The sequence below is a fragment of the Brachycentrus maculatus genome, unplaced genomic scaffold (genome assembly GCF_059751285.1).
Source record: "Brachycentrus maculatus isolate JH-2025_06_01 unplaced genomic scaffold, ASM5975128v1 h1tg000144l, whole genome shotgun sequence".
In the NCBI taxonomy this organism is placed as follows: Eukaryota; Metazoa; Arthropoda; class Insecta; order Trichoptera; family Brachycentridae; genus Brachycentrus; species Brachycentrus maculatus.
Window position 1 is genome coordinate 1,634,264 of NW_028280897.1, and position 18,676 is coordinate 1,652,939.

At 33.8% G+C, this 18,676-nt stretch overlaps 1 protein-coding gene across 6 annotated transcripts in view; it reads left to right on the forward strand.

The window, feature by feature from the left end:
- Positions 1 to 18,676, forward strand: part of trio (trio Rho guanine nucleotide exchange factor) — a 502,261-nt gene that overhangs the window by 201,179 nt on the left and 282,406 nt on the right. For all 6 annotated transcript variants that reach the window (XM_088260963.1, XM_088260964.1, XM_088260966.1 and 3 more), the window contains exons 12-13: positions 14,369 to 14,560; positions 15,557 to 15,747. In XM_088260963.1, coding sequence (XP_088117089.1) covers positions 14,369 to 14,560; positions 15,557 to 15,747 — 383 coding nt within the window. The remainder of the gene's footprint in view (positions 1 to 14,368; positions 14,561 to 15,556; positions 15,748 to 18,676) is intronic.

An 18,676-nucleotide genomic window follows, 5' to 3' on the forward strand; every position in this document is an offset into this window, starting at 1 on the left:
ATTTTTACGCTTGTTAAAAAAATATGCCTGAAAATAATCCGTAGGGTGGTTAAAAGCATTGTTAACTATGTAGTATGGTAATATAACAGTCTCCTTATCATTCATCGTTCACTTTGTGGTAGATACTACATAAAGTGAATGATGAATGATAAGAAGAGTGTTAAAACTAGATTTGTTAACAAGGATTTGGACCCACCTAAAGTTTTAAATTTTATACCGGTATAATTGGATATGCAGTTTGTGTATGAAATAGAAATCCGAACTTTAGGGATGTTTGAAATAATGTGGCTCGCTCACATTATCCCGACGAACCCCTTTCAGAATGTGTATGTGTTAGTGCACCCTTGGAAATCCACGAAACCTGCGGTCCGAATAAGTATTTAGTATTTCGAACCGCTTTGTCTTCGTGCTCTTAAAGCACAATGAACAGTCTTGCGACTAATAATAGCCTGACTACGGTAATTTCATAAAACCTCCCGGATACGTACTCCCGGACGAGTACTTTACGTACCTACATGCGCCGTAATCCCTCGCTGTCCGCGGGGGTCACGTTCGGCCAACGTACCGCGGATGTCGAAACTTCGGATTACTTGATGCAGCGCTCATGCAGAGTATAATATTTACTAACTAACCAGTAAGCATCGAAAGCTCTTCGAACTGCGTTCCCAGATCTGATACAGAAGCATCTAGGAATCCCAGACAGAGCTCTCTTGCAAAGCATTTTTTTATTGAAATAATTATAGAAAAATCTGATACTAAATCGTATTCCCATTTTACTGTCAATTTGCATTTCTTCTTCGTGGGTTACAATTTGTGTTATGGTTGATTTGCTTCTTTCATTGTAGTCTCCTTCTGTCTCTTCAACTTGCCGTACCCTTCAGCGCATGTCGGAGATAATTTGGTCCTTGTAGGTTAAGCGGGGTTGTTCTTGGTAGTTTGTGCCTTCGCTTATGCCTTCCTATCAATCTAGCCTGACTATCGTAAAATGTACGTTGTTAAGAAAAACTCACATTTTACCCAAAACATATATGTACTAAAAACATTTAAAAGTATTTAAATGCAACATGTTTTTTGAGAACTTTGTATAAAATACGAACATTAAAAATCGGTAAAAAAACTAAGATGCATGCTAGTTTTCACTACATTCCTTAGATGTGTTGCCTCGGTACTGCCCATAGCAAGCATGTCCATCGTGATTTTTACGAATTTTCCACAATCTAGGGTTAAAGTGCATCAGATCGCGATCTGAAACGTCGCGAAGCGTCGGCAAGAAGTGTCGTGTTACGCAAATATATGAAAGCAAAAAGCATGTTAGAATCTTTGAATAAATTAAAATATTTCAATGGCGCGAATAACCGAAACCGTATTTAATAAAACGCCGATTGTCGAGGGATTATCTTAGTGTGTAACAGGATTCACTTCTATTGAAGATTCAGTGTATAATGGAGAAAGGTCGTATTTTAATTGGGGTAGATTTAAATTTTGCCTCGTAATTAATTATGAAATGTTATGTTACATACATTGTATTATCTAATATTACGTACAATATTTTAATTGCGTCCAAATATTTGTTCACGAATACTGGTTTGAGCTCCACTTATCACTTATATCAATATTTGGAAGAAGAAAAATATGGAATAAAATTTTGAGTGTGACCAAATACTAATCTAAGTTTTTCCACTTAGGAATCATTTTACATTTATGACATTTAACATATATTGAGAAGAATATGGAAGTCTGGGTATTTACAGGGCTTACGACTTGTCACACACTGGTCAAATGATCACTTTACACACGTGTAACATTCACAATTCCACCCATGATTGCAACCACACTACTCAAATTTTGTGTGTGTATTACTATGTATTGACTTTCGAATTTGAATAGTGTGGTTGTCATATCATGGGTAGACTAGGGAATGTTACAAGTGTGTAAAGTGATCATTTTACCAGCGTATAATCGATTTTAAGCCTTGTTTAAACCCAGACTTCCATATTCTTAACACTCTCCTTATTTCATATTCTTCTTAATCCATGTTGAAATTTCAAATATGAAAAGTCTGGGCATTCACATAAACTTAGGTCATCGACTGGTTCAAGTGATCACATATTATAATTAAAATATAACTTTGTTTTAAAATCACTATTAACTAAAAATTCATTATAGTGATTTCAAAACAAAGTTATTTTTTTATTATTAAATAAAAAATCACTAAGTTATTGTTTCAAATATTTACAAAAAAAATATATATGTTCACTTATTATTAGATTTAAACACATAAATTTATGCAGGGCTCTAGGGCAGTGTTCCGCAAACTTTTTCTTTTCAAGGTACATCTACCTTCCTAATTAAGAAATTTTAGAGCAGCATATTTACCATATTATGGTAACATATTATGTTCAATGCGAAATGTGAGCCTACTTAACTGAGCACTAGCGATCAAAATTTGGAGCAATTGTGTTATTTTCACAAAACTAGACTTTTTCCGTTACACACCAACTAATCACCACGGTACACCTGTGTGCCGCGGCATACACGCGGCGGAACCAAGGGCACAAGGGGTTAAGCCATCGAGGCGGTCTACGAGTTCCTTGAGCATATTGTACCTAGGTGAAATTATCAACGTTAGAAACCGTATTTCTTTATCTATTGCAGTCTAGTCGTATGTATTAAATTGTGATGGAAAGCTACTTGTAAATAGTATCGTTTTTTCATTAAAACACCTACTGAAGGAGTCTGCCTTTCAATCTACTTCAGGGCCTGGACAAACGAGACAGCTAAAACCTCCACTTAACCTTTAAACCTTCTTTCTCGTTATCCTACCCTGGTAAATCTTGGTAAACAATATGTTTTTTAAACTTATGTATTACTGGTGTGTACTTTCAAATTTCATGCATTAATTTGGCATTAACCTTCTCGAACAACACAATTATTTGAATATAAAAATAAAATACTTGTTAAGACAACTTTTGAGTTTACTAACGTTAGGACGATTTCGAAGACAGTTAATATAAGAAGTATAATATTTTCTCCTTAAATAAACCACTGTTTCTTTAACTCTATTATTATGACACGTATTTCGCATTCCGTATTATTTATCATATATTCCCATTCATACGTTTATTTATCATGTATATCATTTTCAACAGCTCCACAGTCAAGTCTTAATTTTCATGGGTCGAATGTAATTTTAAAACGGAATGCATCGAAACACGGTTCACAATAGATTTTAAGAAACGGTAGTATTACCATATGAAATAACAATTAAAAATTGATAACAAATATTATAACAAAGTAATTATATTAATAAACCTTTAACATTCTAACGTAAATCGAGTGGACAGGGGTACAGAACGTCGAGGAGATGTTCAGGCTGCCCAAAATAGGGACATTATCACACAAATGAGAGTTAATGTCGGGGGACCTGACACGACACGAAAAGAAGAAGATTAAGCGACTGCCCATTCAATAATGAAAATATTTTCACCTGTTGAGGAAAACATCTGTAGAACAACTAGTCATGATTACATTTATAAACTGAAAAAAGTGTTTGATTTATTATTTAAATTAAACGAAATTTTAGTGTAGATTTATTTATATTATTTTTTGACATCTCATCAAAGATGAAGAAGAATATGGAGAAGATGTCAAAAAATAATATGAAAATAACTCCTGTAATTGGAGATAATCCAGATTTTGTGAACAAGTATTTGGACACACTCAAAATGTTGTAGATTTATTTACACACTCGTATATGAAAATATTGGGAGTTGTTATTTTTAACCCATTATTTGATAGCGGATGTTGTGAAAGAGTGCGACCCGTAAATCGTAGACTGATAACATTGTTCTTCACATATCACCATAGTGCTTTTCGTTCATCAAAGTAATTGAGTTGTATGGAGTTATCTCGATCTTAAAAGCATATTTTCTAGATTATTGAATTTTTTCTCAGAAAAAAAGACAGTGCAATGATTGTGCAGTGTTGATCCATAACACGAAAAACAATGTTTTTTCTCAAAAACGGAGTTATGTCACCCTTATTTATTTTAACTATATCAATATTTTATTACTACTACTATCAACATCATCACACCGATCGCTGCAGGGATAGACAGAGAGTGTGGAGGGCTACACTCTTCTGTCCTGACATACACTCCTAGGTTCCTCCACATCCATACATCTAGTCATACATGCCCTCCGATTACGTAGACTTTTGACACCGCCACATTTTAGATTCTGATTGATCTGGTAGTACATTTTTCGGCTCTGTTCGTTCTGTTCTCCCATTCAAATTCGCCAAATATATATTCTCTCGTTATCCATTCACTCCACGTGTCCATACCGCCTGAAAAAACTTTTCTTATTCTTTTCAATTATTTTTAAATACCACTATTTTATGTACATAGATATTGCCTCAGACTGTCGAATCAATCAATGAAATTTTCAATTATCTCGTTCAACACTCTCCTTATAATTCACCGCTCATTTTGTGTAATACCACTTTAAAAATACTACTTCATGACTACCGGTTTCAGAATAATGATTCCATCAACGCAAATGTAGACTTGTAGACCTGATTTAGCCTGTAGTAATGTAGATGTAGGACTGATAATTCCGAAAACGGTAGTCATGAAGGAGGAATTTTTCAGTGGTACACAGAGTGAACGATGAATGATAAGGAGAGTGTTATATTACCATACCACAAGGTTAACTATGCTTTTAAAATGCAAAATATATCCCTGATTCACTCTTTAATAACTAACTAACTAACTAACCGTTACACCGCTTCACTGCAGGGGTAGGCAGAGAGAATCGAACGCCATACCACTCTCTGTTTGCAAACATTCTTCGCCTCTTCTATATTCATGCTCTCTCTTCTTCATTCATTCTCTTCTACGACTCCTGATCCTTACGAAGCATTTGACATACCTGATTTTGACAAGTTTTCCTCGGTCTTCCTCTGCTTTTTTTTCAGTCTATAATAATATAAATCTTTTATGTTAAATTTTTAGTAATAAACAAATTATTTATTCTGTTTCTCTCCGTCTGTTTGTGTATTTATCTCAAAATGTCACTGGTAATAGTGAATATATTCACGGAACTACGTTAGCAGTTTGCAAAAGGTCGCTAGGTACGGATCCCGGTATGCCTGTGCATTGCACACAACCCTTATTATACTCAACATAATCCGCATAGCGACCGCCCTGACCGCCGCCAAACGGTTTGGTGATTTAACCTGCACTCCCTCGCTAAGCCGTCTAACCCTTTGTTTTGCACACGCTTTGGTTGGCGCTTCCGATGATCAGCACGAAATTCGCACCCTGCCTTGATCCCAAACGGAAAAAATCAACGTTCAAAATGTATATGTTACTATTTATTGATTCGTAATATCTATCCATTTTTAATTCAAGTTTTACTTGGTAAATACCACTATTTTAAATTAATATAACGTGGTAAAGTAATATTTACCAAGTAAAACTTAAATTGAAAATGTATATTTTACTTTAAATAATATCTGGCTAATTTATGTAGCGTAATTTTACCAAGTTGAGTCTCAAAGGCGCATTTTTCATACAGTGGAACCTCTCATAACGAGTTTAATTCGTTCCAGCATCTTACTCGTTAAGCGAAACATTTTTTCCCATAAAAATCAATGTAAAATCCGATAATGCGTACCAAGCTATTTATTTTAATTTTTTATTTTTATTGTTTATTGAAATAAAATTACTTCTAAATTGTTAAGAAGTGTAAAAACTTGGAATATAATATAGATTTGAAAAAAAACGTGAGTAAAAATAATAATTTATGACAAATAATTAATCCCTTTTAATTGAAAAACGGTTTTAAGAAATTTGTTTTTGAAAAGTTAATTTATTTACAACATTTTGAGGGTGTCTAAATACTTGTTCACAAATCTGGATTATCTGACTGGTCAAATTATAAACTAAAATAATAAAAATGATATTTTCTGGCGTTTCCCCTGTGTGTGATTATAATCCAGGATTCGGACCTCACATACTAATATACTATTTTACCAATAGATGTCTCTAGTGAAGTTCTAGTAATTAAAGAACATTTTTTCTAAATTGGTTCATATATATAAAACTTCCAAGAATTTGAGTAGTGTGGTTGTCAATAATGGGTAGAATTGGTGAATGTTACACGTGTGTAAAGTGATCACTTAAACCAGCCTATGACGGTCGTCAGCCCCGTAAATGCCCAGACTTCCATATTCTTCTTCATCTTTGATGAGATGTCAAAAAATAATATGAAAATAACTCCTATAATTGGAGATAATCCAGATTTCGTGAACAAGTATTTGGACACATTCAAAATGTTGTTATTTTAAATAGCCATGAGTTTTATTTGTTAATTTAATAAAGTAAGTCCGTTTTCATTGTAGAAGTTACATTGTACTACATTGAGTTTCATGATTATATAAATATTAGAATTACAAGGCACTTTTCAGCGTATAAATCATTCCCTGACATAATCAACTATGTACGTGTTTCGTTCGTTCGAAAAATCGTAAGCACTTAAAAAATAAATATTTACGTAAGAAATCGAAGCGTTGCGACATTTGTACCCCAAACTGTGAATGACATCCACTTATCCAAGGGAAGTATCGTCGAGGGTAACATTTTTTTAAATAAATGTTTAATCATTTTAAATTTTGTGATTTCAAGTACCTACAGGTCGATAATATTCACTTAAAAAATATTTTTCAAATTATATTTATATTAAGTAATAATATAATAATAATAAAACCCTTATCCGCACCCAAATGGTGCATAGGGCACTGCTTCATATAAACGCAGTGTTATCTTGATCGTTTACACATGAAGGAAAGGTGATCAGCCCTCCGCTTCAGGTACCAGTCCAGGGTAATATTAAATAAATATAACAGTGAAAAAATCACTTATATTTATTTTACCCCCCCTGGGAATCGAACCCAGAACCTCCAGAACGGTAGCCGAGCGTGCTGACCATTACACTACGGAGGCGGACTAAATTATATTATATTAAGTATTTAAACATAACTATCTAACCAACTAATCATCACGCCGCTTCCCCGCAGGGGCAGGCTAGACCACTCTGTCTTTGCAAACATTCTTCGCCTCTTTTACATTCATGCATCTCTTCATTATTGAAAATTATCGAATTAAAATTTTCAATTGATGATTTGAAAAAGATTTCAGTATTTAAGCTAATTTCTCCATTATTACTTGGTATTATAATACACAAGTTCAATATTGAGATAAGCATTATCGATAAAATTAAGAAATGTGTGTTGAGACGGTTTGGATATGTGGAACGAATGAGTAAGAAAAGAATGGCAAAACATTTATTCAATTGGAAATAGGAGATAATGTAGTTGGAAAAGGGAGTAGATGAAGACCTAGAAAAACTTGGCATGATCAGGTATATCAAATACTTAAAGCGTCAGCTTAGGAGTCGAAATAATCGGCAAGTATGTAAGAGGAGATACATGAATGAAAAGGCGAATCATTTATACGAACTCTCTGCCTACCAATGCGGGGATGTGGCGTAATGGTTAGTTAGTTATGTTCAATATTTGCTTTGTTAGGTACTTTTTATCACCTTATAGTTACTCAGTTCTCAGATCAATCTTTTAAAATGTCAATTCAAATCACTTAACCAGCCTATGGGAGGTCGTAATCCCTATAAATGCCCAGACTTCCATATTCTTCTTCATCTACATATGTCGAGATGTCATTATTGTAAAGTGTTAAAAATATATGTCGATAAATGAATTTGATTGTCGTATGGAAGTGTTAGGAGTACAGTATAGGCAAGTGTATGCTTCATCTTTCGGAACGGATGAATTAATTTGTTAATAATTAACAGAATGTTACTAAACAAATAGGACGTAACGATTATAGCCGATATTTATTTCAACACGCACATTCATAAATCACTGCGTAAATATATACATATTTGTATAATATTATCTAGAAACTATGAAGTGAAGACATGCCGAAGATAATGCTTTTGAAATTACATTAATTAGATTTGAGCTGTGTTTTCTTATGAGACACATTGTATGTGAGAAATATATTTATTGAAATTGTAAAATTGTACGTATCGAAATTGTACGTATGTACGTACGAGAAGGAAGATACTTTGACAATTGCCATTTCGTTTTAAAAAATTATACTTAATTTATAATTAAATTGTTACATTGTTTAAAACAACTATAAATATTTTATTATCACTTAATTATAATGTCTACCAGTCTCGAAGCTGACCGCTTCTTTATAACGACCAAATCTCATCTAATCAGTCGGCGTTATAATTAAATTATAATACAACATATATGATAGTTTTAAATACAAATTAAATTATATATAAATCTAAATTTACAAAGTAAATGCGGTCACATCACTCCATTACTTTACCAACAGCACTACTGCCTTTCCGAAATAGGAGAATATTTATAAGTAAGGCTGAGATAAGCATTTTCGATAAAATTATGTTAAGTGTGTAGAGATGGTTTGGGCATGTGAATCAAATGAGCGGAGAAAGAACACAAAACAAATTTATGAGTTGGAAATAGGAGCATAGGAAGACCAAGGAAAACTTGGCAACACTTGGCAAAACTTGCATGGAAGTGAAACATGGAGTAGGCAAAATGATGAAAGCAGACTGAATGCAGTCGAAATGCGGTCTTTTAGAGGAATGTTCGACAAAACGATGTATGATAGATGTTCGAATGGTAATATAATGAAATAATGCATGGCTGAGATAAGCATTATCGATAAAATTAAAAGGGGTGTGTTGAAATGGTTCGAATGGAATGTAGGAGTGAAATAAATTTGTGAGGCGAAGATAGTTGGATATAGGAGCAGGGGAAGACCGACAAAAATTTGGCTGGTTTCAGTATTCCAAATACTTGAAAGTGTCAGGTCAGGAGTCGGAATAATCGGCGGATACGTATGTGGAGATGCATGTATGCGGAAGAGGCGAAGATTGCTTGCAAAGACTGATCTGTGTGACATTCTACAAAATATTCATTGCCTACCCCTGCGAGGAAGCGGCGTGATGGGTAATATTTTCATTTCCATTTAACCAGAATTAGTCACAGCAACGTGACTTCGGGTACAGCTAGCTCACTCCCATCAGTCATATTAAAATGAAGACGCGGAAACGCGTTCGTTTTCAAATTGATAAAAAAAATATTATGCACACTGACTTCATTGTTTGCGTGCGCCTTAGTTCCGCGAGTGCTTTTTTATAGTTCAGTTGAATCGCGTATAGTTTTTTTTAACAGTTAAAATACATGTGCAAGTAGTTCATTATTCATACTATTATCGCGTTTGATTTCTTTCGAGGAGACTTAGCCTGTTTCTCAGTGGGTCAACGATCGCGTAGATTTATTACACACCTTTATATTTATTTATCCATTTTTATCTAAACTCATATTTACACTTAAGAATTCATAATCAAATATCTTCACTGGGTTTCTCCGTGCCGATGTCCTATTTTATAATACTTGTTTGACATTTTGTTAATGTTACACGTCTGTTATGGATGACAAGGCTTAATGACATGATCAGTTTCGTTTCTGGTCAGCTTCATGGTGATTTTTTTTACATATTTTTCACGTGCCAGAAAATGCCTGAAACAATATTTATTAAAATTAGTTATTTTTGTAATAGTTTAATATAATTTATATATTCGTTTTTAAACTAAGGTATACGAAAGAAATGTAAGGCTGAACAAGGAATAATTGAAAAGATTAGGAAGAGTTCTTCACTGTATAGACACGTAGAGCGAATGGATAGTGTGAGAATGACTAGGACAGAAAACAGAACTAGGACGACCGAAAAAGACTTGGCACGATCAGATCAATCAGAAGCAAAGTCTGCGTAATCGGAGGGCATGTATGACTAGATGTATGGATGTGAAGGAGGCATGGAGTGTATGTCAGGACAGAAGAGTGTGGCGTTCCATCGTGATGTGATGGTAGTAATAGTAGTAGTATTAGGTAATACAATTAAAAATAATAATTATAATTTTAAATTTTATTTCTGATCACAATAAAACCTTTGTATGAGATGTATTCAAAGACCTATTAACAGCATTTTATTATTCACCTCATATGGCATTTTTATTCACTTCATAATTACAATGTTTAAAAAAAAAAATTAAAGAGAAATATTTATGTTTTTATTATTTACACAAATATTTCATTTTCATGCTATTTCTGTGAGCCTAAGCGGCTCATTACTAGAATAGATACCAAATTGTGGTAGAGTGGGTTCGAACCGAGGAACTCTGACTTAAGAGTCCGCGACTCAAACCACGGGACTACAACCTGACACAATTAATAAGTTAATATAATAAGGAGACCTAAAATTAATCGTATCCTGTAATAAAACACTTTAAAAAATGCGTATATCGTAAATAACAATTTTAGTTTTTATATAGAATAATTTATATAATTCATTTTAACCGTTTTTGTTGTTTTAATTACTTTATATTTTTAATAAATGCATTATTTTGAAAAACCAGACTTGTTATGTTTAAGTCGACGAACGACACCAAATTTATGTACAATTAAGGATTATCTTGGATAACTGAAACAATTTTCCTAACATAATTTTACTGTAGCAACACGAAATATTGAATTTATTTTCGAATTTTTAAATATATTAATTATCATGAAATGAATAATTTATTTGTTTGCGGATATAAATGTTAATTTACAGAATGCAATTTTCTGATTGTAATTCGATTTCTTAGCTGATTTCTCTTTGAACGTCTCCGTGCAAACGTTGTTTTATTCCGTAATTATTATTTCACACGTTTCCTAATTGGACTTCAAATACATCTATCCATATTAACAAATCCTGATAATATTTAACCTAGTAATAAAAGTCTATAAAAAATATATGATGCTGGTTTTCACTATGTATCCTGCCTTCATCTGGTAAAAATATAGACGGGTATGTATGGAGATGAAACATCTACCGTTTTTTATATGAAAGAAGATGGAAGTTTGAGCATCGTAGAGTTTGTTTATTTATACTTTTAACTGGAAGAACTTTCTGGCTGGCGCCACAATCAGCCATATATCCTAATCTATGAAATAATAACTAATATGTGAAAGAAATCCATCAGCATTGCATATATGTAAATTTACAAGTTTCAAAAATTAATACTTCTAGATCTTTCACTCATGAATTTAATGAAAATATAGTAACTGAAAACATGAAGAGTAAATTCACTCATATGTAGGAATAGCCTATAAACATAAACTTGAAGCCTTATCAGGGCCATGATAAGCGGTGTTGCATAAGTCGTAGCTAGATTTCAGAGTCAGTTGAACGTTTGATAATTTTAATAAAGCGAGTGCCTAAAAAAATGTAATATGGTGGTGGTCAATAATGGACAGATAGTGAATGTTACTATTTCTTTAGCTGCCAAATGCCAGGAAAAGTTTGCTAAGACAGATTGGTGTGGCGTTGTATTCTTTGTGCCTACCCCTACTCGTACTTCAACCGTTAAATAAAGTAATTACTTATTATAGTTCTTTTTAATATCAATAAATTAACGATATTAAAAAAAACATGTTTTCTTTTATGTTAATTTCAACATTCTCGAGAGGGATTAATGATTTCCAGACAGACAATTTATACATCCATTCTGTCATGTCAGTAAGGGAAAAATATTTGATGTAAAATGTAAAATATAACCCTATTGGAGAAAATCATACACGTGAATAGGTAAAGTTTGTTTAATGAAAAAACTTGATAGACATCTGTTTTCAATTATAAACTTTTAATTGATTTTTAGACTATGTTTTCCTCAAAATATTTAATTTTTCATGTCCCTAGACATGGAATAAGAATAAACATTATATTTTCGGTTTCGGACTAGTTTCGGAAGCTATGCTTTCATCTTCCGGTCTAAATAATAAAATATACGCAAGTGGTAAAAATAAGTGTTTTTGTTTTACAATTTCACCATTTTCTGAATTTTAATTCTCATTTAGACCAGTTTTTATATTCAAGTTTTGTAATTATTCCGACGATACATCATTAGACAAAAGCATCCAGCGACAAAATAACAAGACAAATACTGAACTTGAAACGAAAGCAATTATCTTCTTCGTATTGATACAGTGTACCGCGAGAACTAAAGGTTAAATCTGTTTCTTTGGCATAACGAAGGTAGTTTTATGATTGGAAATATTGCAGGTTGTATCCTGGCGCGTCCGACCGCCCCATCCCGATCGCTAATTGAATTCTGTCAGATATACAGATTATAATAGATGATAACGAAGAAAAACTATCTTTTCCACCCTCATCCTCCCGTTATCTAAAGTACGTTGCGCAATTAGTGCGGTATTATGCGAGTACCGAGTAATAACCGTATAGTTACAAACTATGGTAGATCATGAAATTTAATCTCAAAGGTATACATTATATGAAGCACTTATTCTGGATCGATTCATTAATTATTTTACAAATATCAAAAAAGTAATGAATGCATTCAGTTAAGCCATTTTCTGATTTGCTGATAATTTTCGTGGCATTTTTAAAAATTCAAATACCTAACTATTATATTTTTCATATAATTCATAAAACCAATCTTTTTTATTGATATTATTTTTTGACATCTCGACAAAGAAGAATAAGAATACGGAATATGAAGTCTGGGCATTTACAGGGCTTACGACCGTCATAGGCTGGTTTAAGTAATCACTTTACACACGTTTCACATTCACCAATTCTACCCATTATTGACAACCACACAACTCAAATTATTGGAACTTCTATATATGTATATATATATATATATATATATATATATATATATATATATATATATATATATATATATATATATATATATATATATATATATATATATATATATTTGTGTGTGTGTGTATGAAATGTAATTTGCTTAAATTCACTACTATTTTACTGGAGGCATCTATTGGGAGACGAAATAAGCTTTTTATTGAGATTTTTTTATTACGTCTTAGTCGTGCAACCTGAATTTTCGATGAAAAAATAATTATTATAAGCCCTGTAAATGCCGAGCCTTTTTCATATTTTAGAAGGTTAAAAACATGATTAAAAATTCATTGAAGCGTTTTTTCTTCTTCATTTATAAATTGTATCTTATAAATCAAGACAATTCAGACATAACAAGTAAAAAAAAAACTTAACGATAATTCGTTCAAACTTAACAAAGGAATATCAAAAACAGGCATTAATTTAATTTTACCTTGAATACTATGATATCAACAAAGAAAACCATATTTACAAAAAAATACAGCAAAATAAATACATACATACAAAAATAATAAATTTTCGTTCAAGTAAACAATTTTTATATAAAAATGGAAACCTCATGAAATACCACTTTTGAGTTTATTAATGAAAATACAATTAGTTTCCAGAACTACCGATGTTCTCATTACATTAAAAATAAATGTCAAATAAAAAAATAATGAATTGAAATCGTAACTTAAATTAAAAAGAAAATAATTTTCTTTCATTCTTCTTTTGTCAATTCCATACTTCACCTTTTAAGGCTTCCTTGTGTACTGCCAGTTTAGCTTGATTTGATTTCATTTCGGTTATTGATTTTCAATATGAGATGGAAAGCAACTATGGCCTCTTCTCAACATATACGGAGTATTTGAGAGTTAAGATATGGATTTTCTGATTATTTAAGGATGAATCCAAGCAAAAAATGATCCCCTCAACCAGGCATCTGGCTTAAGGTACCACTTTATAACTAGTGTAACGTTCATTATTCTGCCTTATATTGAAAATCTATCGAAACCTGTATATATGCAATGGTCTCAGAACCCATCGCTTAAGCCACGCAAATGCCAGATCGTAAGCCCTGGTATGCTCAGACATTCATCTTCTTTCATATAAAGAAGAACAAGAGATGTTTCACATCAAGCTGACACACCTATAATATTGACATCTCATCCGTGGGGTGAATAATCCAGTATCTGATATAATTAATAATACATACTGTGAAAAATTTCAGCAAAATTGGAAAATTAGCCTTTAGAAACTTAAGGACTATTTTCTAATTTCGGCACATGAGGGCATTTATGACAAAAAAGATACCAACTAAAATACTCGTGGGGATTTGCGGTTGCTACTCACAAACAGAAAGCCGGACGTATGTTAATACGAAACATCCTATCAGGTTTATCCAAGTCATCAATTTATGAAAAAGGGTATCATTTTAGCCCAAAAATCCAGCAAACCCCATAGACTAGAGAAAAGAGTCTAGAGTCTCCACTGATGTACTAACTGATCAATTATTGCTTTCTGATATTAATTTCTCTTTTGTCATTGTTCTAGAATACTTACACAAACGCGGAGAAGTTGCTGGCCGCAGCCGAGGAGTTGGCCCAGACGGGCGAGTGTGACGCGGAGGGGGTGTACTCCGTGGCGAGGGAGCTCGAGGCACACGTGTCCGCATTCGCCTCCAGGGTCGACCAGCGCAGGCGGCGGCTAGACCTGACCGTGCTCTTCTACACCCACGAAAAGGAGGTTTGTCCATACGTAAATTGATAACTTTTATCCGCGGTCTGGATACCAAGTTTGCTTCTGTTACCAACCGCATTCGCCTCATAAATTATTTTACCATCCTTTCTTCACTCATTCGATTCTCAAACCATCTCAACATACCTTTCATACTTTTATCGATAATGCAGCCTTATTTTGCCTTTTTACCTTGCATTTTCTTCTTTATTTCACCATTCGAACACCTATCATAACATTTTACCTCACCGATAGATCTCATTTCGAGTGCATTCAGTCAGCTTCCATCCTTCTTTTCCAATTCATGCTTTACTTTAATACATTAAGCAAATACCCATAAAGTCAAATTTCCAAATCGATAGAATTCTTCATCTGTGTTGAGATATAAAATACGAGTATATGTCAATATTTTTAATTAATCTGTAAGGATATTTAGTATATTAAAAGCATTGTTAACTTTGTGGTGTGGTAATATAACAATTCCCTTATCATTCGTCGTTCACTTTGTGCAATCCCAATTCACTACTTCATGGCTTATAATCATTCCATCATTAGGTCAAATGTAGTCTAAATTTGACCTGACGATGGACGAAATTGGTAATCATGAAGTAGTGTTTTTAAGTGGTACCTATTACACAAAGTACACAATGAATGATACTTACTTGCTTTACTTTGCGTGTGGCTCTGGCTTCTTCTTCACCCATATGGGTTATGTCTTAGGATAAGAGTCTTGGCTCCAGTTTTATCAGCCAGTCACCGTCTCCAGGGTCGCTTCATGGATATCCCGAAGGTCACCAGCAAAACTTTTGAGTCGGCAGTCCTGCACCTTATGTCCTGCAGTCTTATGGTCTGCTCAGCTCCACACTCGCAACCAGGGTTGTTCCTTTTCCCCCACTTCCAGAGCAAGAAGTTGCAGCAAACGAATGATAAGGAGAGTGTAATCTGTAAGGACAACTGTAAGATCTGTTTTGTTTAATTTATTTTTCATTTGTCTGTCTTGGTCAGCTCGGTACGTGGGTGGAGTCCCTCCGCTCTGAGCTGGGCAACGATTTGAGCGGCGAGGAGGGTGGCTGCCTTGGCGAAGGACTTAAGGGGGTGGAGCGGCTCCTGGAGCAGTGTGCCCAGCACAGGGATTCCAGCCTCGATGCGTGCGCGACGGCCATCGCTCATGGAGAGGCGCTCCTGCAGGACCTTAGGTGAGTTTCTACTCTATTGTGTCATTATCTGCAATTCTTCGTGACCTTTCTCGTTATCATCGGTACTATGCGTCATAGTTTCTTGGAGTTTCTGGTATCAATTAATAAAATGTTACTGTGCCGCTTCTTGCTGAAGATTGGCAACCATCATAACAATTTTTACTACGTCTGCAGCAGCTCTTAGCAGCTGAACCAATCTTTTTCCTCCAATTCAGTCACAGTGAAGCTCCCTTGATGTAGTATTTTACGAAAATGGCTACTACTACTACTACTACTGTTGCTACTACTACTACTACTACCATCACGCCGTTTCCCCGCAGAGTTAGGCAGAGAGGATGGAACGCCGCACTCTTCTGTCCTGACATACACTCCTCGCCTCCTTCACATCCATACACCTAGTCATACATGCCCTCCGATTATGCAGACTTTTGACACCACCAGGTTTTAGATTCTGATTGATCTGATCGTGCCAAGTCTGTTTAGGCCGTCCTCGTTCTGATCTTCCGCTCACATTCACCACATATATTTTCTTAGTCATTCTCTCGCTATCCATTCGCTCCACATGTCCATACCACCTTAGAGAACTCTTCCTAATATTTTCAACTATCCTTTGCCTTTATTCAGTCTTACATTATTTTTCTATACATTCGTCTGATGGAGCGCAATTCAGCGTTCACTATGCTTTTCTCCTTCCTTTGCCAGTTCCATGTTTCACTTCCATACATCGAAAATGGCGCTGTATAAAACTTACAAAATTATTATTAATATGTTCTGGAAAGAAATTTAAGCTAAGAAGTCACGAATGTCATCTCAATCGGTTAAATGAAGAACTACTTACCCGTTAGTGACATTATAATAAATCCTTACAAGGCAGTAGCATAGAATTCCTGATAGAAATTCCCGGATCAGATGCAGCGGCTTATTTCTGTGGCATTGCTTTTATTTCCTTTCAGATTAATTAATTTGATCTGGCGTACGTAGCGCAGTTCCGCATCGTATTTTCTTCCTAGTGAATCACTCGTTCAATAATCCTTATTTCAAGTCTCTCTTGAATTCTTTTTCTACGATCCTTGAGAAAGCTCTCGCCTTCGTTGCATAGATTCTAATACTCTCAAGTACACTATGGTGCATATACAATACACACATATGTCGCTCATTTGGAACTCGAGTGCGAAATCTCGATATTCTTGACTTTTCAGGAGACGCGTTTGAAGCTATGTAAAATTAAAAACTAAAACGTTTAACTACATTTTTAGGTTTGTCCAAATCCTTGATCACAAATCTGGGTTATTATATATGTAAGAGTTGTACCAAAAATTTAAGTAGTGTGGTTCTCAATCATGGGTTGAATTCAGCACTTTGTTAAATGAACACTTAACCAGTCTATGATATGACCTATCACAGCCCTGTAAATACCCAGACTTCTATGTATATTCTTCTTCTTCTATGTTGAGATATTGAAATGTTATACGTATGATATTACAAGGCAAAGTGGAAAGTAAGCGCAAACCATGGAGTAGACGTATATCCTGGCTTGAAAACGTGGTTTCTAACTTTGCTGTTGCGGGCACGATGGCTTGGATGTTCTTCCACCCGGGAGGGAGTACATAGAATATGCTATGTTAATTAAATATGTTTTCCTACATATTTTGATCATGTATTCTTAAGGCGAAACATCTGTCACAATAAACAAACCCAACAAATCAAATAAAATTGGTGCTACAATAGATGCAATTTTTTCTCGTTATTTCGAAAATATCAAATCACGGACATACGAGTAGATCTCATATATAAGTTATAACAAACCTTTTATAAATATAAGTTTTTTTTAAAATCAGGATTACCCATTGAAGCACCAATCAATGAAAATTTTCAATAAACTTAATATTTTTAGTGCAAATTTTATATTTCTGTATTTCTTCTATTATTGTTCTCTTTTCGTTTCTCACATTAAATCTCTGTTATTTTATTTATGTAGATCACTGTTCAGGGCATCTATTTGGTTTAACTTTCTTATTAAATATTTTCAGTTCGATCATTAAAAGCGTGTTATATTCATGTAAATCGTTGGCATTTCCTTTGAAATCATCTACAAACTTTCATAATTACTTTGCCTTTTACAAATAAAACGAACACAAAATTCTACTCTTCTTTTTGACAGTTCAAATTATAATTTCCTTTGCAAAATCCAAACAGTTGTTTCGAAAGTAAAATAAGACGTAAAGTCATGAATTATTATTCAACATAATTCGAATCGCCAAGACTGAAATGTTCTTGGAATAAATAACCTTCGAGTTTTTAGGGCAATTAAAACAATCTAAGTGGCTCTTCCGACAATGCGTGCGGATTTCTTCGCCCCCACCGAATTTCCGGGTCATGAGAATATCATGTTGACGTTATCTCGTCATAATAATGAATCAACGTAATGTGTGAAGGGAATATGTATATGATAATCCAAATATTTCTTACGTTAAAATTCTCATGTCACCCATACGGGCTACTATATAATTAAATGTATTAAAACCTTTACCACGCTAATAATTGCTTCTTGGCTGGTACAACTTGCGTATCGCTCACTCCTTTCAAGAACGTCATAAATAAAAAAACTTGATTTTTCAGGAGAACGTTTTTAAAGTTTAAAAATATAATATCAATCCACTTATTGAACTTTTTACTGTGCAACAGATCTTTTTAGGTAAAACCTGAAGGTTTTTTCTGCATTTGAAAAATATTTAGTATTTTAAAAAAAATAAATTAAACAATACCTTTTCTCTAAAATGCAAAAACAACACGCGGGTATATAGAGGGTTATAGCGGGTAAATATTAAGTTAAAAATATGCCACTTTTGCTGGGATATAGTACATTTTCTGGGCATTCCGAAAACATGCACAACTGAAAATTGACTATTTTTTATTTATGACGTTCTTG